Consider the following 23,197-nt stretch of genomic DNA (forward strand, 5'->3'; position numbering starts at 1 on the left):
GGAATCAATTAGCCTCCTCTCATGGAACACAAGAGGTCATAAACATTTTTATTAATAATGGAAGTAAGGACCTCCTGCAGTATGATATACTAGTGTTCCAAGAGACTTGGCTTCGCGATATACCGACATGGGACCCGTATGATATCTTCTTGGTCCCGGCCATAGAGCCATTGAAGGGACGTCCCATGGCTCGGTTGCTTATGGTGTTTAAGAATGATAAGAATATCGAAATCATTTGGCATAGATCACCCTCTCCTTGTTTTCAATATGTCAAAATCAAGTATGGAGAAACATTTTGTGCCATGGTTAATATTTATTGGGGGAAAAAACATCTGACCTCAAATGCTTTTTTTGAAACTTTGACCAAGATTCTCGACCAATTGTCACTAGATCTTACAATTTACAATACGTTCATCATGGGGGACTTGAATCTACATCTTCTGTCTCCCAAACATCTGAGAACTATGTCTGATGAATGTCGTTTGTTAATACAAATGGCCGATCGAAACTTTGTAATGGTTCTTTACAGGGGGATTCTCCTGCTAAACACACATGGCATAATGCAAATAACCATGCAACGCTGGATTATGTTTTTGTGAATACTTACTTTTTGAATAATATAATCAAGTTTTCTGTTAAGTCAACCATTTTGAGCGATCATGGCCCATTACATTTGACGTGTGATTGGCCCAATATTAAGAAACCCTTTCAAGATATGAACATGGCTTATTTACAGGTTAACAATGCAGGTAATCGTTTAAAATGGCCACAGAAGAAATTGTTTCAGCTAAGAGATGTTTTGTGTAACCAATATACAGCTGATAATGAATGTGACAGTGGCTGCTATGTGCATGTGATGCAGCGCTTATCAACACAGAGGGCACCACACCTACTCCCATCATCATGCCTTTGATTATGAAGTAAAATATAGGAAAAGCGAATTAAGAAGGAATGTTAAAAAATTAACAAATGAGTATGCTCACATCCCAGGGTTTAATCAGGGCCAGATTAAACAATTTAAAAGGGAATATAAAAATTGGATTAGAAGACGGCAAGCCTCTCAATATCAACTTGATGGAGAGGTAATGATGAAGCAAATCATCCTTAAATCATCAGGAGGCATATGGGCGTTGTTAAATAAATTCTCTTCTAAAAACCAACATGCCTTACAGGCCAATTCCATCTCACAGCACTCCTGGAGAGCCTTCTATGCTAATATTTATACTACACCTCTAAAGGACCCTGGTCTAACCTGGGATAACATTGTAATTAATCACAATGTTAATTTTGATCGTGAGGACATACTCCACTTCATATCAAAACTGAGTGTATCCAGAGCTGCTGGACCAGATGGGTTGCACAATGCTATGATAAAACAAAATAAATACCTGTGGTCAGATATCCTCTACTATATGTTTAAGTGTATCATGATGACAGGTCTTGTGCCCCCGAATTGGAAAACATCAATTATTCTGCCTATATTTAAGAAATGGGACAGGGCCATCATATAGACCTATTGCTTTATTTGCCCGAATGATCTTAGGTGAGTTTAATCGATGGTTAAACCAATTAAATTATAGAGATCCCTTTCAAACAGGGTTCATCCCTGGTTTAGGTACGGCCATTCACTTAATTACTCTGAAGGCAATTATTCATGCAAATAACCAACGTAACCAATCAATATACATGGCCTTTGTGGATTTCAGGTCAGCTTTCGACCTTGTTCCTAGGGAACTGTTATTTAAGAAATTGATGGACTTAAACTGTCCTTGGCCCATACTTAAATGGATAATTGAATTACACTAAAATACATCAATTATAGTTCGTTTGAGTAATGAGGGGTTGTTGTCTGAACCTATACAGACCTCACGAGGACTGAAACAGGGATGTTTGCTTGCTTCGGCTTGGTTTAACTTTTTTCTTTTGGACTTTGGAGCTAGTCTGATGGGGTTGACAACTGATTCTCCAAAATTGCAAGGTACAGCTGTTAAGTGGCTTCTCTATGCCGATGATATGGTGTTACTGTCCAAAACACCTGCTGGATTGCACAATTTGCTTAATGCATTAGATATCTATGCTAGACGTAATTGCATTAGCATAAATACCAAGAAAACCCAAATAATGCAATTTGGGGCTAACAAACGACAGAAACTATGTCGTTGGCAACTACAAGGTATTGACCTGGTCCATGTTAAGTGATATGTCTACCTGGGGGTTTGTGTGACCAGTCAGATGTCTGATAAAATAAATGATCATTTACAACTGAAACATCTAAATGCTTTGTCACAAATACAGATAATTCTGGCGAAATATTGCAAGCTTACTATTGACCCTATGCTTACATATTATAAGCAAAAATATGTGCCCACCGATTTGTATGGGTCTGAAGTTGAGAGATGTCAGCCATACACATATTGGGTCAAATATGAGAGTACATTTTGGAAAAGATCCCTCATGCTACCAAACTCTGAGTCAATTTCGATCATTAGGCATGAATTAGGTATAATTTCTATATATGCCTTATACAAATGGAAGGTTTGTCAATTATATAGAAAGTGTATCATGAAAGACAGTGCTAATGGCCTACTTATCATATCGGGCTATATGCTGTCATCAGAAGATAATTTCCCAAAGAAATGGCGTACCTCTGCAAAAAAGTTTTTGCCTGGAGCAGATGTCTCTGAAATCTTGTTAATAGAAAATCCAAATAAAGCCAAAATTAAAATATGGCGGTCTGATGGGATTAAAACCCGAGACGCATGCATGAAAATAAAGAAATTTGCCATGAATCCTTTTGCTTTAAAAATACAAGGACACATGGAAAATTATCTAAAACAATCACCGAATCCTAGTCATCGAAATGACTTCCTGCGTCATAGGTTGAATATTTGGCCAACAAGGGAGATCATGTATAGATGGAAGAAGACATCCGCTCAAATATGTCGATTTTGTAATCGGGAAGTGGAAACGATGAAACATTTAGCGGTGGAATGTTCTAGCCTATTACCAAAAAGGGTTTTTTATTTTAAACATTTGTTCGATCAGATTGTGGTCACGTCTGACAAACTATGGTCAACATTATTCTTAGGATATACAAAACAACTAAGGTATGCACTTGTGAATTATCTAAACTCATTGAAAATCAAGATACAATATATCAATGATGACTAAGAATAAGAGCTGTGATCAATTTTATTTTTGTCATGTTGAAGTAAGTTGCCTGTGACCAGTATATTAACTGTAAAAAAAAAAAAATCAAGAATTATTATTGTGTAGTATTGATTTGCAAAAATGAATGAAGTTATTTTTATGTACTTGTTTTAGACTGTAAAGAATGTGTTGAAAGGTCAGGTTTTACTGATAAAAAAAAAGCAATGAAGTGGTTCTGTGTATGTATGTTTATTGCACAATGACAGAATATTTTTGGTGATTTGACAATTTACTTTACAGTACTTTCGATAAGCACGAAAGTTTGAGAAAACAAACGGAACCGAATGATTGTGAATGGTGGTAACACAGGTAAGTGTCGACCTCAGAGGTATTGAGGTCAAGACTCCACAACAAGGCACATTCCGAAGATAGATGAGGTAGGAAAGACCTACTGTGCAAGGAAAGTGCGCCTGAGACTTAAAATGGTCCAAGGCATAGTTCACACAAAGTGTACACAACAGTCTTTACAAAACATACACAAGGGGGATGGTACAGTTGTGTCATGGGGATCGACACAGGTGTGTTTCGGCCAAAATAGGGCTTGATTGAAGCCGGTCTATATGCTGGCCTTCGTCAGGAGGGACACCAATTGCGGTGCTGTCCGTAGAATCTGTAAGTTAGAAGAAGCTGTAAGGATCGCAGAATAATTGACCGATTCATGATAGTACTTAATACTGGCCGAGTGGTGCCGTAGTGATACATCGCGTGGTGTATCAAAAACACAGCTTACCTGCTGCTGCAATAGCAGTAGGATGCTGTGGACAATCCTCAAGGAGTTGCTGGATTGCTAGTGCGAAGTTGCACTTAGGAGTGGGCCGAAATTTCCTGAAGGCTGACGTCTCTCAGGGTCCCGCAAAACTGGAACGGGCCAGGGTCGGTCCCATATCTGAGAGGAAAAACAAGGGAGGATCATGAAAAATGATCCACAAAGTGGTCTATTTATGGTGGATTCGGTGGTGGTGAGGGCATCCTGTCCAGGGGTCTGTAGCCACCCCATTTGCCGTGGTGGTAGTCCATGAGTGCCCGTAGAGTGAAGAGGTATACTAGATAAATCTATGTGAAACATGGCGAGTAGTTTCGGTGGGCCGTGGAGTTTCTATGGAGGTAAGTGGAGTGAGGTGGCTCCACAGGTTGATGCGGCTACAGGTATAATACATCCTTTCTGGTGCACAGATCGTAACTTGAGATGTGAAGCAGTTTATGCAGCCCTGTGCAAAATTGCTCACAAGGTGTGAATGGTGGCGAACAGGTGAAGTGTGGTCCGTGTTAAAATCACTGGTACTGGAGGACTAAAAGCTTCCGGGATGAAATAATACAATAATGCAGTCTTATGCTTACTGCAACGTGGGACAGTGCGTGCTGGTATGGTGAACAAAATGCACGCTGCATGTGCATGAGCTGGTGGTGGAGGTGTGGTCTAAAAACTGCTCCAGAGGTGCTTTAGAGGATGAGTGCCGGGCTAGGATCCTAACCTAGAGTCATAAAATGCTGAGGTAGGCTTGGTGACAGTGCCTCACACAGTTGAAGGTCAGATGAAAAAGCACGTAGTAAATTATTAGCAAAAGACCGTGTGTGAAAGTCGCTCCTCATTACAGGCATGGTGACATATTATAAAGCTACAAATGTTGTGGTCCCTATCAATTTACTGCATTGCGTCCTGTGCTTCTGTGCTCGCGGGGTCCTCAGCTCACAGTGATTCTGTGCGAGGAAATACGGCTTCCGTATCTATAACCATTCCTATGGGATGACGCTCAGCCAATGGGGATGCGCGGTGGACGTGAGAGGCTCCCGAGAGAGCCAATCGCATCGTGGTCAATGTGTAACCAAATAACGTGTCAGTTGATGGGCGGGAGGATGGGGAATTGTTCTCAAGCGTATGGACTACTGGTGCAACCAAACCATAAACATGCAACCAAACCACCAGGCAGACCTATTGTTTTCCGCATGTGACTCCTTACTCAAACCCCTCTCATTATACACAGACTTTTTAATGAAACCTTTTGTCGGAAAAATGGCTTCCTACATGAAGGACAGCACAGAAACCATAAAGATTTTGGACACAGTACATCTAACCACCGACTCCATCCTCGTCACTATGGCTGTAGAGGCTTTATACACCTCCATTCCACAGCTAGAAGGATTACAGGCACTGGCAACCTGCCTCGAAAGAAGAACTGACACAACCACCATATCCACCAACTTCCTCCTGGAATGCGTCCGCATAGCCATGGGAGAAAGCTTTTTCCTGTTCGGACAACAAATGTATCAGCAGATAAAAGGTGTCAGCATGGGTGCAACTTTTGCACCATACGTTGCCAACCTCTACATGGCCCAGTATGAAGAGGATAACATCTACCACAACAACCCCTACAGATCACATATCAAGATCTGGCGTCGATACATCAACGACGTACTATTGATCTGGGAAGGCAGCAAAGAATCACTTCTGGCTTTTCACCAATGGCTCAACACACAACACCCACATCAAGTTTGCCATCGACTGGGACTACCAAGCCATCAATTTTCTTGATTTGCACATCTATCGATCAGGAGAGATGTTGAAAACAGAACTCTTTAGAAAACCGACCAATAGAAACAGTCTGCTACATTTCGCAAGTTACCATCCACAAGGGTGAAGGACAATCTCCCCTACGGCCAATTCCTCCTTATCCGCAGGAATTGCACCGACAAGGAAAAATTCAATCTGCATGCTAAGCAACTCTAAACATGCCTGTGACAGAGGGGCTACCCTAAGAAATCCATCAGGACGGCCAAGAAAAGAGCAGCGAATACCGACTGCTCCGTCTGTCTCACAGCCAAGAAAAAAGATCCCATCAACAGGACCGTCTGCGTAACTACGTACAACCCAGTTAGCGATCTCATCAAGAGCACTTTTAACAAACACTGGCATTTGATTAAAAACGAGGGCAGCCTAGCCAAAAAAACTGTTCGCCTTCAGAAAGAACAAGAACATAAGAGACGCCCTTGTGCATACGTTTCTCGAACCCACAAAAACACCATCGACCCTGTGGAACCTCCCACCATTTGTAGGACATTTCAGCTACGGACACACTGTTGCGTGTCGTTATACCACCAACAGCAAAACCTTCACCCACAAGGATTTCAATTGGAAGATGAACAGTCGCACTAACTGCGAGAGCAGATTTGTAGTCTACGCCATCAAGTGCCCATGCAACATGCTATACATCGGCAAGACCATTAGACCCGTAAAACAAAGGATCAAAGAACATAGGTCCTGTATCAAGAACCAAGTGCAAGACAAACCTCTGGTTGAACACTTTAACAAAAAGGACATACTCACAAACAATTCTCCTGGACTGTGTTACAACAGCTCCAGCCACAACGACGTGGAGGGGATATCAATCTGGCCCTCACCAAACTGGAACAAAAATGGGTGCATACATTGGACTCTGTACGCAACAGTTTAAACATAACCGCAGAATGGTAACACTTTTGAGATACTCCTGCCTCCCACCATTGTCTCCCTTTTTCTGCAAACCCACTATGGATAGAGTTCCACTCTGTTTCTTTCGACCCATCTACTTGGTAATGACACCAGCAATCCAACCTTTTGGTGTTATGATGACCACTTTATCACCATGTAGCCCGTAATGTACATCGAACAGTAATTTGACCTTAGCATGGGAATGCTAATATACCTGTAAATAGCCATCTTTCACACAAACATGAGGTGCACCTTGTGTATTCCTACTAATTGAAAATGTATGCACAAATAGAACTTGCTTCCTCACCTATTGTTCTACTTTGCAACCATGGGACTCACATTTCAGGGGTTCACTGCTACACCAATGTACAAATGCATGGACAAATAGCACCAATGTCATCACCAATCATTTTTGCTTTGATAACTTGAGGCTGAAACTGTTAAGAAATTGTGTCTGTCTCTTCTATCAGTACAATGCCAGTGCTGGCACCATGTGTCATGTCTTTTGCCACTCCAATCGATAAATGCTTCACTTTTTGATTGTTACCAGTGCCACACTGATTATCACCATGTATGGTCTTAAAACTTTCTCAAATGATATCTCTGCTACATTTGGCAGATACTCTGGCAAATGATGTGCCTAGGCTCTCATGGCCCATCCACCCATGTGTTTATTCAACAAATTCAGGCATTTTGCCTCACACTGCTCCAGCGCACCATCGCACACTTTTTAAAACGTTGTCCATGCCTTTCCAAATCATCCGGCATGGTGTTGCAGATAGCATTCACCAATATGGGACTACCTCTCCCATGATGCCCTGCTGCACCAGAAGTCCATACCCTTGAGAACACCTCCCCCCGCCCGATCCTCCCGCCCACCAACTGACACTGAGCACGATGCGATTGGCTCTCTCGGGCGCCTCTCACGTCCACCGCGCATCCCCATTGGCTGAGCGTCATCCCATAGGAACGTTTATAGATACGGAAGCCGTTTTTCCTCGCACAGAATCACTGTGAGCTGAGGACCCAGCGAGCACAGGACACACTGCGGTAACCTTTGTGGCTTTATAATATGTCGCCATGCCTGTAATGAGGAGCGACTTTCACACCCAGTCTTTTGCTAATAATTTACTACATGCTTTTTCATCTGACCTTCAACTGTGTAAGGCACTGTCACCAAGCCTACCTCTGCATTTTATGACTCTAGGTTAGGATCCTAGCCCTGCACTCCTCCTCTAAAGCACCTCTGGAGCGGTTTTTAGACCACACCTCCACCACCAGCTCATGCAGCGTGCATTTTGTTCACCATACCAGCACGCACTGTCCCACGTTGCAGTAAGCATAAGACCGCATTATTGTATTATTTCATCCCGGAAGCTTTTAGTCCTCCAGTACCAGTGATTTTAACACAGACCACACTTCACCTGTGCGCCACCATTCACACCTTGTGTGCAATTTTGCACAGGGCTGCATAAACCGCTTCACATCTCAAGTTACGATCTGTGCACCAGAAAGGATGTACTATACCTGTAGCCACACCAACCTGTGGAGCCACCTCACTCCACTTACCTCCATAGAAACTCCACGGCCAACCGAAACTACTCGCCATGTTTCACATAGATTTATCTAGTATACCTCTTCACTCTACGGGCACTCATGGACTACCACCACGGCAAATGGGGTGGCTACAGACCCCTGGACAGGATGCCCTCACCACCACAAATAGACCACTTTGTGGATCATTTTTCATGATCCTCCCTTGTTTTTCCTCTCAGATATGGGACCCACCCTGGCCCGTTCCAGTTTTGCGGGACCCTGAGAGACGTCGGCCTTCAGGAAACTTCGGCCCACTCTTAGGTGCAACTTTGCACTAGCAATCCAGCAACCCCTTGAGGATTGTCCACAGCATCCTACTGCTATTGCAGCAGCAGGTAAGCTGTGTTTTTGATACACCATGCGATTTATCAGTACGGCACCACTCGGCCAGTATTAAGTACTATCATGAATCAGTCAATTATTCTCTGAGATCCTTATAGCTTCTTCTAACTTACAGATTCTACGGACAGCACCGCAATTGGTGTTCCTCCTGACGAAGGCCAGCACATAGACCAGCTTCAATCAAGCCCTATTTTGGCCGAAACACACCTGGGTCGATTCCTGTGACAACTGTACCATCCCCCTCGTGTATGTTTTGTAAAGACTGTTGTGTACACTTTGTGTGAACTATGCCTTGGACCATTTTAAGTCTCAGGCGCACTTTCCTTGCACAGTAGGTCTTTCCTAACTCATCTATCTTGGGATTGTGCCTTGTTGTGGAGTCTTGACCTCAATACCTCTGAGGTCGACACTTACCTGTGTTACCACCATTCACAATCATTCGTGTCCATTTGTTTTCTCAAACTTTCGTGCTTATCGATAGTACTGTAAAGTAAATTGTCAAATCACCAAAAATGTTCTGTCATTGTGAAATAAACATACATACACAGAACCACTTCATTGCTTATAGGATCTTTCATCCTGATTATCTTTTTCGTACTTATACATGTGCCCACCTGGGTAAATCAGGACTCCGCCAGGTGCCCTATTTTTTCTTTTTAAACAAAGTCGTCCAAGGGACTTTTCAGTGACACTGCACACAGGGTGCTGGGTGTCACCAAGCAAAAAGCAGAAGCCTGCATTAAATATGGAGTTTACCTGACTCCATAAAACAGTCAAAATAAAAATCCCAGTCAGAGAAAAGAATGAGTGGTAAAAAGTTACACTCACTTAGGAGATTAAAATCAAAAAAGTCCAGATTCCAGAAAAAGTGCTGGGGGTCTCTCAGGTTAAAGGGAATTAGCTGAGAAACTGAAAATACTCCCTAACTGGGGATGTTAATCCCACTTTACTTCTTGGGAACAGTTGCTCATCCAAGAAATAAGAATTAAAAGGAAGCCACTGCATTTAAAATGATGTGTGCTGTCATAGTATATTACAGTCGTCTAATCACACACTATGGAGACACACAAAAAGGTCACCCATAAAAAGAGTAAAAGACTAGTTGCGAGGGGAAAAAGATTGCCCTTCACCTAGTGACGAGGGAAAATAATTACCAAGTCCAAGCAAAAGGTTCTGGGGTTGACAAAGGTCGGGAAGATTTATCATAATTATGAAAATCTTACCCAAGAACAAGCCATAGGAGCAAGGACATGGTGCGGGAAGCAGAGATTCAAGGGAGTGGGAAGCTTACATCGGGTGAGGTATGCCAATTTGGCAGCAAAGGACCTACAAGGAACCAGGGGAGGGGAGGAAACAAGGGAGCTGGTCACTGTGTATCAGTTTAGGTTGTGAGTGGAGGGTGCGTGGACCTAGGTGTTGGGGAGGATCCATTCCTTGAAGAGGAGGGGTCTCCTACGTGTAAACCCATTCATAGCTGAACCTACTGTTTGCAGTAACCATGGAACAGCTGTCCATCTGCTAGCACTCTATGTATAAGAAAAAGTTACCCTACCTGTATATGTGGACATCCTTGCATCGGCCAATTCGGTCACACCACTCCTGAATTTTTGTGTCCATCACAGGATTCAAATCGTTGTCGTAGAACACTACAGTGTCTGCATCCACCAGATCCGTGCCCATGGTGTGACTGTGGGTCGAAAGCAGAGCGCAGAAGTAGCGCCGGTTCCTATTAAAGCTCTTCATCAGATCCTAAAAAAGAGAAAACTGTTAAAAATAACCAGCTCCTGTTTTATAGTGAAACTAGAACCCACTAAAATGGAAAAGAACTACTGTGAGCACTGTAGCGTGACAAAGGTTGTGGGACACAAAGGGTCCAAAACACAAGTGGCAGAGCTGTGTAACCATGAACCAGTAGCCAGGCTCTGTTTCAGGGAGATTCCTTGTATGCCTTATTTCTACAACCCATATAAATCAACCTACTTGGTTTGCATTGTGGTTACAACTCTCTGAAGGGTAGTTTGGCCAGAGCAGTCAAAGCAAAGATTACATTTCTCACTAAAAGGCACTTCCTCAGGGTGCTTGGGAGAGATAATGGAATTAAAGGTGGGAGGCTGTTACGGTCCTATAGTCCCCAATGAAGTTCTTGTAGTACCCATTGTCATTAAAAGGCTGAATGCAGGGGGACTGAAGGGGGCAGAGTGAGGAGAGGTATCCCAGTCTTGTCCTGCTCTTACCTTTCTGGTAGAGGCTAAATCCTACCCCTTTTTACCGCATGACAAAGATAGACTGCTGCATCATGACCAATTGGACACCTGGAAGCCTTTATGCTCAGAATAACCTGTTGACGGTTTTGCAACACTCGCAAGCTATGTAAAGGACCAATAATATATACAAAGAGGGGGTTGCGTCTTTTTGAACATTGTACTGTTGTTGTGAAGGCATTAGGAATGTTAAATCTATTTGCTAGAATGTCTGGTGCCACCCCCTACACTGTGCTTGGTCACTACATGGTTTGTGCCCATTGGTGGAGTTGGACATCTGTTAAGGCAGTTTTTGTTCCACCCTCTGTTGAGGTTGCTAAAACAACTATCCCTAGGCGGAAAGCTAAAACACCTGACAAGGAAGGGAAGCCAAGCTTCTTAAACGTGGGTAGCGTGGGAAGAGCAGCAAGGCTCAATTCTCAGCTAGGGGTTGCGAGTCGACAGATGTACAATTAGTCCACACACAAATCCAGAAAATACTCCACACTGAAAAATATATACTTTAATAAAGTGACACAAATACCTTTATCAGGCTAAATAAGTATTTGAGGATATTACACAGTATTAAACAGAAAAGAAAACAAGTAAATCTATCAAAACAGTAAATCTACAAGGACTCTCCCAAACCCAATTTCTATATGTGGGTCCTTTGTCAAGGGCCAGCAATCAACTTAAAACAAGGGGGTAGGGAGAACCAGGATACTATACAACTCCACAAGTACGCAAGCACCTAGTAGACTGAACTAGGCACAGTGTCCGAAAGACATCCCACCCCCAGTAGATCTAAATGGCACTAGGCCTGGTGGCTAGCACCTAACACAGCAGGGAGTGGGATTAAAGAGGGAAACACAAATGAACCCAAAATAACACTAGATTTACAATCCCTAGGCCTAAAACACAACATACCATTCATTTAGACCTCCTTAGGCCTTATTACAGTATTAAAGCCTATACCTATTTATCTATTTACTGTGCATTGGTTAGGCGCTTACACAGTCAATTGTGTTTCAAAGCACCCACATTGCAACAGGGAGGGAACATCGGATTGAAACCAATGAATATACAGTGAAAGAAAAAGGCGAAACCTACTATGCCTAGGGAGTACTCAGAACGTGCAAGTGCAGTGAGAAGAGGGGAAGTGCTGTGAGGGAGGCATAGGCTGGGGCAATTGGGTGTGGGAGGCCAGGTCCCCACAGGATACATAAGGGTCGTGGTCAGCAATCACAGCGACTGAGATTAGAAGGCAAGGTAAGGAGGAGGTAAAGAAGAAAGTCTTGAGGAGCTTCCAGAACTTAAGACGAAGGGGGAGGCTGTTCCAGAAGAGGGAGCCAGCTGAAGAAAGTGATCAGCCTCCGAAACTGTTTAGCGAAACGGTTCACACACAGATTTGGTGCCACAGGACTGCAGAGGTCAAGAGGGAGATTATCCAGTGCAGAAATGCAAGGGATGATTTTAAACATGGACAGAAAATTACAGGTAAGGAACAAGTTACCTACATGTAACTATTGGTCAACAGCATGGGTCTGGCATGGATTCACATGCTCATGATTATTACCCATCGTCAGGCTGGGAATCCTTGGTAAAAAAAATTGAAGTTTCACTTTTACTAGCTAACTGTATTTCTTCTCTAAACCAATCACGGAACTCTGGGTCATACTGCACTAGCCAATGACTGCCCTCTCTCCAAGCGCGTCCTCTGGCAGCAACCTTCAGATTTGGTAGCACATACAGTGGCAGTATGACCAAGTAGAACCGCAGAGGAGCAGAAGGGAGGGTTTGCATGGGAATCCATGCCAGATGCATGCAGAAGAACAATAGTTACAGGTAAGTTACTTGTTCCTTCTCCAGCATGGGGTCTGGCATAGATTCACACGCTCATGAATAAAGAATACATAGCAGTACAACATAACCACAGGAGGTGTTAGGGAGAATTCTAATGTCTGTGCTAATTCCCTTCAACCTTAGAGACCCCCGTTTCTTTTGCTGGACTTTAGGACTTTTTAATTTTTAACTTGGTGTGAGACCTTTTTCTCACTCTCTCATGTGTTTTAACCCAATTTGGATTATAGGTTTCCTCTGTTTTTGGAGTCTGACAAACTCCATAAGCATCTACTTTTTGTATGGTGACACAGCACTTTCAGTCAGATGAGGCTGTTTGCAGGATAGGCCTGGATGTCGCCCACCCTCCTAGCGGAGGGGATGGCCACGAGGAACGCAGTCTTCCATGAGAGGAACTATCGAGGGGTCTGAAGTATCAGCACAAAGGGGGCCCCCATGAGCCTTGTCAGCACCACACTCAGTTCCCATGCCGGTACATGAGCCATCACCGGTGGGAAATATCAAAATAGTCCTTGACTAGACGGTGCGACTAAAGAAGTTCCTCCTGGAGACCTGGTGTCGTGGAAGATAGCCGCCAGATGCACCTTGATAGAGGCATGTGCCAGACCTGCCTTGGCCAAGGATAACCAGTATGGAAGAATCTGCAGGGCCGTGACCCTCAGAGGGGTGATCTTCTGCAACTGACTTCCACTTGTGACCGCAACACTTAAGAGTTGTTGATGCTCTGGCCTTGGCAAGGACCTCCCTGCAGTCTGCCGGCATCTCGTATCATCTCGTAGCCAAGCCCTCCAGGTGAGCGATCCTGTGTCGTGATGCAGGATTGCGCCTCATTCGGTGAGCAGATCCATGACCACTGGCAGCTTGACCCGAGGCGATGCGGACAGGCGGAGGCAGACTCCTAAACTGCAATGGGACTGTTCAAAAAGCTTGCAACTAGCAAACTTCAATTCCGATGGCTGTAAGTAAAGCACACAAGCTGGTGTCCCTCTCCTTGGTTATACGGGTTCCTGCAGCACTCCGAGGAAAATGCAACCAGCTCCGAGATAGGTATCCAGGTGGCTTACTGTCGAGTCGATTTGACCCACCAACTCAAATGGAGAAGTCGTCCTTGCAGGGCTTCTCTGTCGAGGTGAACTTGGCGATTCGGACTTGCAGCAGGGCTTCACCGGGCAAACCAACGGTGCAGGAGTTGCAACGCCGTCCTCTTCAAGCTCGTCTTCTGTTCTTTCGTTCCAGTGGTCGACTCTGCCTTCCAAGCCAAGAGACTCACATTTTATTCAGTTCTCTCCCATTCAATCCAAACTAGCTGTCACTCACCCAGCAGGGTGCTGTCCTTGCCAGACAGTTAGCCAGCCAATCACCACAGAGTGAATTTGGGTGTGATAGGAGACTAAGCACAGGGAGTTTCAGGCCTCCCTCACTTCCTGCCCACCCCAGACACTCGGGCGCCAGAGGGGGTCTTCACTCCTGAAGCATGCCAAAGGCAAATGAACAAAGAGACCAAACTAGGTTTGACGCGCAGAGACAAACTCTAGAAGGACCTTTCCACAAAGAAATGGCGAAAAAAGAAGACCAGGACCTGTTTAAACAAAGGGGGCTCAGACGCCATCTTGAAAAACATGGAGCTACGAATAGTTCGTGGACGGGAAAAATCATTGTAGTTCATTGTAAAACCACTGCCACCAGAAATTCTGAGAGGAGAGGTTAGCATTTGACTGCTACATGAGTATCTAGTCACAGGGGATACGAAGTAACGCCTCCAGCACTCTATAGAAAGATAAGGGGCGCTGAATCTAAACATTTTAAAGTCTAGTAAAGTCAATTTCACTTTACTTACCCTGGGAAACAGTAGTTTATCCCAGAGAAGGTATTTAAACCTTGGGAAAGCCTGAAGGGCTTCCCTGTGCCACTGCACTGAAGGTGCTGTGTGACACAAATGAAAAGATGATGCTTGTGGAGTTGTTTAGACTCCATAACCAAAGAAAACAGAGGTAAAACACATATCAAAATACATGAGTGGGAAAAAGGCTCACACTCTCCAGGTAAAAAATCAAGTCCTCAAAACACAGCAAAGTTGATGGGTGTCTCTAAGGTGAAGGGAATTAGCACATTTTTGAGAATTCTCCCTAATATTGCCTGACTAGATGAAGATGCGGTCCACCTGGTCCTGCCGTAGTTCCCACTCATGGCAGGAGTGCAACTCACTGCTGAGGGAGTCTGCGATGGTGTTCGACTCCGGCCAAGTGAAGGGATGAGGAACATACCTTGTCAGACGGCTCTCAGTGCCACAAGCTCTGCGCCTTTTTGGAGAGCACTGGGGATCGAGTGCCCCCCCCCTGCTTCCTGATGTAGAACATCGTGGTGGTGTTGTCAGTGAAGATCTTCACTGATCTTCACTACCTTGCCCTTCAGGGACTGAAGGAATGACTTGAGGGCACAGAACACTGCCCGCAGCTCCAGGATATTGATGTGGAGATCCATCTACTCCGGCAGCCACAGGCTTCTGGCGTGCAGCCGTCCGGTGTGCCCCCCCCCATCCCTCCCGGGAAGGGTCCCTGGTGACCGTCTCCTATTATGGGGGGTTTTGAAACCCTGTGCCACAGGCTATGTTGAAGCGTATACCCCATCACCTCACCACCCAACGGAACTCTTAGTCGAGCGGGATCTTGTCCGCGAAGCTTCCGGACACTTGTATGCAGCAAGCATCCAGGAACTCCTGAAGAGGTCACATCCGCAGCCTGCAGAGCCTGATAAGGTAGATGCAAAACTACATCATGCCGAGGAGCGACTTCATGGTCTGTAACGTGGCGGTCTTCAATGACAACAGCCATTGCACTCTCCCCAGCACGGCCGCTACCCTCTCCTCCGAGGGCGAACCTAGGCAGGCAACTGTCAGGAATTGCTCCTAGGAACAGTGCACTCTGCGATGATGACAAAGGACTTTGGATAATTGATGGAGAACCCCAGATCCATCAGCAGCTGGACCGTTGTCTGTGTGTTCGACGGCTACCTCTCTTGACTTCGCCCAGATGAGCCAGTTGTCGAGGCACGGGTACACGTATATCCCTCAGACGTAGATGGGCCGCCACCGGTGCCAGGCATTTCGGGAAAACCCTGGGGGCCGACTTCTGGCTGGGGGCGGTGGGGGGGCGGCGATGGGGGAACGTTGCTGTGAATGGGGACGTGGAAGTAGGCGTCCTTGAGGCCCAGCGACATTCAAGAAGCCTCCTTCCTCCAGTTGGCCGAGCACACGCTGCAACGTGACCATCCTGAATGTTTGGAACTCAAGGTACTTGCTGAGATGTCGCAGGTCTAGAATGGGCCTCCAGCCCCCGGTCTACTTTTGGACTAAGAAGTATCTGGAGTAGACTCTGGAGTCGTCTTGAAACTAGCTCCATCACCCCCCCCCTTTTTTTTGCAAGCGTGGCCCGTACCTCCTGCAGGAGCTGAGGGATGTGCCGCTCCTGCCGGGTCACCGGAGGGATCAGCTGACACTTTTGCTGAAACTCCAGGGTATGTCAGCAGGAGAGAGCATCCAGCACTCCATCTGTTGGTCGAGATGTTTTCCTACTCGCTGACGAAACCAGTCAGCCGGCCCCCCAACGGGCTGACTGGCCTCCCACCGTCTATGTATCAGTCTTTGTTAAATTCTCACAAATGTGCTAATTCATCTCTACCTTAGAGACCCCCCCCCCCATCAACTTTGCTGGAGTTTGAGGACTTGAATTTTTAACCTGGAGAAAGCGTGACCCTCCCCCCCCCCCGCTCATGCATTTTTAATGTGATTTGAACTCTGTTTCTTTTGGTTGTGGAGTCTGACAATCTCCATAGGCATCATCTTTTACATTGTGTAACACAGCACCTTCAGTGCAGTGGCACAGGGAAGTCTTTCAGATTTCCCAAAGGAAAATACCTTCTTTTGAATAAACTACTGTTTCCAAGAGCAGTAAAGTGGGTACTGAAGGGCTTACTTAGTATCCCCTTTGTCTAGTTTCTCATGTAACATTTTTATGCTACCCTTTCCTCAATGAATGGCTGGTGGCAGTGGTTTACTTTTAACTACTGTGGTGTGTTTTTACTGCGGTCTGCGTTAGAAGCTGCAGTAAAGCATGCAAGGGTGCCATTTTTGTCAAAATGGCCCGGTCGTCTTTTTTTGCTGTTTCTTTGTGGAAAGATTCTTCTTGAGATTTAATCTGTGCGCCAAACCAGGTTTGGTTCATTTTGTCTTTGGCGGTATTCACGAGTGAAGCCCGCCTCTGGCTCCAGGGTGTCTGGTGGGGGCAGGAAGCGAGGGAGGTGCCCAAAACTCCCTGTGCTTAGTCTCTTAGGAGACCAGAATGCACTCCTAGGTGATTGGCTGTCTGCCAAGGACAGCCACCCTGCTGGGTAATTGACAGCTAGGCTGGAATGAATGAGAGAAACCTGCATTAAAAGTGAGGTATTTTGGCTTGGAAGGCAGAGTCGACCACTGGACAAAGGAATCGGAAGAAGAACTTTGAAGAGACACCTGCTGCAACTCCTGGACCGTTGGTTTGCCTGGTAAAGCCCTGCTGCTGTGCTGTAGCTCCGAATTCGTCTCGACTAGAGCAGCCCCTTTAAGGACTTCTTCCCCTTGAGTTGTTGAGACCAACCAACTCCAAAGTAAGCCACCTGGTCATCCATCTCGGAGCTGGTTGAATTTACACTGCAGTTGCTGCTGGAAACCATATAGCCAGGGAGGGGAACACCAGATTGTGTGCGTTGCTTTTAAGCTGGCCTAGAGCTCCAAGAAGATCCTCCGGAGCCTGAGCCCCCTCAACAGAGTGCAAGACCCCAGAAGCAAGGCAAGTCCATTTCAACAGCCAGGCACCGCAGTGTTGCTATTAATGGTAGACACAAGGAGCTGAAACACTGAACAGCCACTGATTTTAAGATTGCCGGTTGCGAGCAGTGACCGCCCCATTGCCGTGCAGGAGTCAATAGAGGTCCTCCCTCTTGCCCCCAAGACTGAGGCCCAGGAACCGTGAGATCTGCACAGCTGCACAGGAAAAGAAGTCATCTACTGCACTTTATCTTCAATACAAAGGTACTGTAAAGCGTCAGAGAACTTACATCTTACTGTAGAGCTGCTTGCATCTTCTACTACTCACAAGTCTAATCAGCTTGTGGCCCTACATTTGATTCTTCTTTTCTTCAAAGACTTCTAAAACACTGTGCAAAGTCTTTCTACTTACCTGCAAAGAAGTGCTTCAGCCCATCTAGACTTTTGCATATTGACTTTGGCTTAGCCTCTTTCACGGAATTACTCTTATTGGGAAATCTGAAAGTAATTGCCTGCTTAAGAATATTTGTGGTCTCTTGTATGTTCTGAATAACCTTTTCCTTTGACTTATTACTATATGATTCTAAATTCAACAGTGATATTAATGTCCCCAGCACCTTAGCAATTGAAGTACCCTGAGGGTGTAGGTAGTGTCTGTGGGCCATCCTAAAAGGGTATATACTGATTTAGAGATATTAAGAGGGTGTATTTCATGAAGTGTATTTGTGTTACTGTTATATTGCTCCCTTCTGAAGAAGTATTATTCTAACAGACTGATAAATACATTCATATTTGTTTATTCAAGAAACCTTGTGTGTAACTTTATTTGAATACTTGTCACTGTGAATCTCTGCAACTCCCCTACAGCTCACATTGACCGCTCTTGAGATGAGTCTGACTGCTCAACAAGCTACCAACCTGTGTAGTACAAGCTTATACCAAAGGTTTGGTTCATATTGCCAGGTGGTCAGGGTTGTTGTAGTGCACTCAAAGGGTACTGCATAAAATCTTGCCCAACACAGACACCTTGTAGGCTTTCCTTGTTTCGGGGATCCAGCAGTCTGTTGAGGTGGCTCAGGCTTGGTCAGCCTTGCTTCGAGGGAGTCTGGAGGATATTCCCGGAGCTCGCATCCGACTTAAAACGATGCACTCGATTCTGGTGTTCCTGTCCCCTGGCACTCGGCCAGCAAAGAGGATTTCCAGTCGAGTTCATATTGGGGTTGATTGGTCCCACCAACCCAAGGGGAGGAGTTTGAAGCTTATGCACTGCAGCAGGGCTTCACCGGTCAAACCAACAGCCAAGGAGTTGCGGCAAGCTTCTCTTCCAAGTTCTTCTTTGGATTCCTTTGTCCAGTGGCCGACTGTGCCTTCCTTGCAAAAGACCTCGCCTTTTATGCAAGTCGTTCCCATTTGTTAGGGAGAATTCCCAGAAATGTTCTAATTCCCTTCTACCTTAGAGATCCTCAGCACTTTTTGCTGGACTTTAGGACTTTTTAATTTCTAACCTGGAGAGAGTGAGACCCTTTTCCCACTTAAGTATTTTTCTGTTGTGATTTGGACTCTGTTTTTGACTTTGGAGTCTGACAAACTCCATAGGCATCATCTTTACATTGCGACACAGCACCTTCAGTGCAGTGGCACAGGGAAGTCTCATTTCCCAAAGGCTTAAATATCTTCGCTTGGTGAAACTACTGTTTCCATTACAGTGAAGTGAAATTAACTTTAATTACATTGTGTAACTTTCTAGACCCAGCACACACTATTTTACAACAGGGTGCTGCAGGGGTTACCTAGTATCCCCTTTGTCCAGTTTCTCATGTAACATTGTTATGCTACCCTTTCTACAATTAATGGCTGATGGCAGTGGTTTACTTTTTCCTACCATTGTGTGTTTCTACTGTGGGCTGCAATTGCAGCAGCAGTAAAGCACCCATGGGTTCCCATTTTGTCAAAATGGCCCTGGTCTTCTCTTTTCGCCATTTCTTGTTGGAAAGGTCCTTCTTGAGATTTACTCTGCGCGCCAAATCTGGTTTGGTCCCTTTGTTAGTTTTGTCTTTGGCGGTCTTCACCAGTGAAGTCCGCCTCTGGCTCCAGTATGTCTAGCAGGGCAGGAAGCAAGGGAGGTGCCCGAAAACTCACTGTTTCCTTGGTTACAGGAATGCACCCAAGTGTGATTGGCTGGAGGGCTGTACTCTGAGGATAGCCACCCTGTGTGATTGACAGTTAAGCTGCGAATGAATGGGAGAAACCTGCATAAAAGGCGAGGCTTTTTGCTTGGAAGACAGAGTCCCCCACTGGATGAAGGAATCTGAAGATGTTAGAAGAGACACCTGCTACAACTCCTGGACCGTTGGTTTGCCCGGTGAGCCATGCTGCCATGTTGTTGCTCTGAATTTACCTGGATTAGAGAAGACCTGTAAAGGATGACTTCTCCCCTTGGTTTGGTGGGACCAATCGACCCTAAGACAAGCTCATCAGGAAATCCTCTTTGAGCTGGCTGTACTTCCACTGCAGGAACCGAGTGCCAGGAAGAGGAAAGCCAGAATCGAGGAAGTGTCTAAGTCGGACCCGAGCTCCAGGAAGATCCTTCGGTCGACCATGAAGCAGGACTGACCAAGCCTGTGCCACCTCAACAGAGTGCTGGACCTCAATACAGCAACCTTGTCCTCCTGGCAATAGGAACCCCAACCTTTGGTATAATTCTGTACTACACAGGTTGGTAGTGTGGCTGAGCAGCCAGTCTGATCTCAAGATTGGTCAATGTGTTTTGGTTGCTTTTGCAGAGTTGCTTGCAGCTTTGCCCCTCAAGCCTTCCAGCTTGTGACCCTAAAGTGATTCTGTTTTTTCTACGAAGACTTCTAAAATATTGTGAAAGACTTACTTACCTGCAAGAAGTGCTTCAGCTCACCTAGACTTTTGCTCAATTAACATTGGATGGCCTGGCTCCCTGAAAGACTATTCTTACCTCTGATTTTGTGCTTTACCTTTCCTCCAGCAAAGGGTTAATTTACTTTGCATTGGGGGAGTTCAGAAGTACTTACCTGCTTCAGAATATTTGTTAACGTTTAACTCCCAAAACCTTTTGACACCAAGCTCAGTATTGCTCTAAATGTACCAGTGATATATTAATGTCCACAGTGTCCTAGTTATTTAAGTCACCTCAGGGGGTAGGAAGAATCTGTGTGCCATCCCAAATGGGTACTTGCTGATTTAGAGAAACTAGAGTGTGCATTTTGAAGTGTATTTTTATGTTACATATATATTGCTCCCTTCTGAGGAAGGCTTATTCAACTGACTGTTAAATTAATAATTAGAAATGGTTACCGTAATTAGAGAAAGCAATATTATGCCTCTGAAAGTAACATAATATGGCAAAGTATAGTAAGAATCTTACTGTATGGGGATTCTAAGAACATATGGGAAAAATACGGTGTCCAGTCATAATATCGAATACAAAATTTCGAATGTCAAAAATGTCGAATCAAAAATGTCGAAAAAAAAAATGTCGAATTATTTTTTTTTTTCGATATTTTTTTTTGGGCTCTAGTTTATATAAAAAAAAATAGGTAAAAACAAAAAAAAAAGGGGGTTGGGGGGAACCCCCCCATTTCGAAAAAAAAAGTCATAAAAAATAAATTAGCCTTTTTTTTTGACATTTTTTTTTCGACTTTTTGACTTTCGAAATTTTTGATTTCGAAATTATGTCTATAAACCGAAAAATACAGATCTGTTACTGGAGGTAAAATTTGAAGGGAATGATTTCCGCCTAGAAATAAGATCTTTGGCAGCAGTACATCTTCAGTTAGAAGACATAACGGATATCTTCAAAAGAATGAAATCTTCCAGGGCGCAAGGACCCAATGGACTTTGTAACATGATCATTAAGGACAACCCTAAATTCTTGGCCGATAGGTTTCTAAAGTGATTACTACTGGGGTGATATCCGAGTCTTGGAAGACATATCATATCATACCAGTATTTAAGAAGGGATCTAGACTCCTCCGTGAAACTTATCGCTTACTTTCATTGACCGATGTTACCAGTAAGGATTTTTTCTACCATAATTCTCCAAGAAATTAACCTATGGATATCCGACAAAAATATATAGAGTCCTTTTCAGACTGGTTTTCGAAACGGGTGTTCGACAAATGAACATTCTAACTACAAGCCTGCTTATGGAGGAAGCGAACTCCAAGAAAGGCACTCCACTACATATATTTGTTGATTTCTCTTCAGCATTTGACACCATAGATAGAACAAGGCTGTGGAACAAACTGCAGAAGTTGGGTATGCCAGATCATCTACTCTATGCGTATCAAATGATCTACAAAAACAATACGCCTAGTGTGAGGCTGAAGAATGGTGGCCTTAGCGAGCCTATACCTATCAGGATGGTAGAGACAGGGATGCGCACTTGCGCCTACTCTCTTCAATCTATTTATTTTTGACTTTGGTGCAATATTTGTTGAGAAATCTAATGCCTTCCCAAAAATAGGTGACAATAAGATTGGATGGATCGGATATGCTGACGACCTAATCATTATAGATAATACCTATATGGGAATTCTAAAAAGTGCCCAGTAGTGCCCATGCAAGTATGCAGAAAATAATGGGTTAAAGATCAACCTTGCTAAGACTCAATTTATGGCTGTCTGTAGGAAATAAGTGCTCAGGGAGAAAGACTATTGAGTGTTTGCTAGGTTCGATTAGCCGCACTGAGCACTACAGATACTTGGGGGTATCTCTGTTTGGGAAAAACAATCTTATAGCACAAGAGAATAAGAAAATCAAGGCACTGTCCATCATGGCAGAAAATAGGACATTCTCAAAAAGTACTGCAGGATACTCGCTATGTGGCATCTTGAGTATTTATCAACTAAAACTTGGATTGGAAACCTCAGGTGATGATTTTGCTGATCAGTTGGAAGGTGCGATATGGAGGAACGTTTTGGGCTTAACTAATTATACAACTGTGGCAGCTATTCGCCTTGAATTAGGCTTAATATCCCTAGCTACCATGATTGAGATAAAAAGAGGAAAAGTGTACATTAGGATCAGGTATTCCAAAGGTCATTCTTTAATGTCTATTATGAAAAGTGCTTTGGATGATAGGAAGTGTGATGCCCAACAGAGATTTAAATAACGATGTCTGAAATTTTTCTAAAAAACTGTTGGTGTCTGCATTGGAAAAATGGTGAATGTGCTCTACTTAAATCGTAAGAAGGCAGCCGAGAAATGGGACTAGGTCTTTACTCATGAGAAGGTCGTGAGGATGCAATCACTAAAGACCTTTGCAAGGCTATATTTGTTGTAAGGAGCCACAGCAGTACCTGAGGATACGTCCCTCACCAGTGACTCGTAGCATATTCCTAAATCTAAGACTGAAGGTCTTGGAAATAACAGGTTCTTGGATGGGCCTACCCGAGGAAAAACGATTTTGCAGATGTAATAGCAAGGAATGCATTGAAACAGCTAGACATGTCCTTACATCGTGCATAAAAATGAAAGACACTTATGTAGGTTATCTCAGAAATATGCTAATGATCTGGAGGACATTACTACTCCGTTATTTTGGATGAGAATCTTATATGGATATAGCCAAGGTTTGATAATAGCAATTACTCAGATCTGGAAGGCTGTTGAAACGCATCTGCTTTGGTTAGAGGCAGATGTGTGCTTGAT

At 44.4% G+C, this 23,197-nt stretch overlaps 1 protein-coding gene across 6 annotated transcripts in view; it reads right to left on the bottom strand.

Annotated features, from left to right (window-relative positions):
* The window catches only part of EP400 (E1A binding protein p400), a 1,542,855-nt gene that overhangs the window by 450,520 nt on the left and 1,069,138 nt on the right, over positions 1-23,197 (bottom strand). For all 6 annotated transcript variants that reach the window (XM_069620067.1, XM_069620064.1, XM_069620063.1 and 3 more), the window contains one exon: positions 10,167-10,363. In XM_069620067.1, coding sequence (XP_069476168.1) covers positions 10,167-10,363 — 197 coding nt within the window. The remainder of the gene's footprint in view (positions 1-10,166; positions 10,364-23,197) is intronic.

The sequence above is a fragment of the Ambystoma mexicanum genome, chromosome 10 (assembly GCF_040938575.1).
Source record: "Ambystoma mexicanum isolate Mex_15411 chromosome 10, UKY_AmexF1_1, whole genome shotgun sequence".
In the NCBI taxonomy this organism is placed as follows: domain Eukaryota; kingdom Metazoa; phylum Chordata; class Amphibia; order Caudata; family Ambystomatidae; genus Ambystoma; species Ambystoma mexicanum.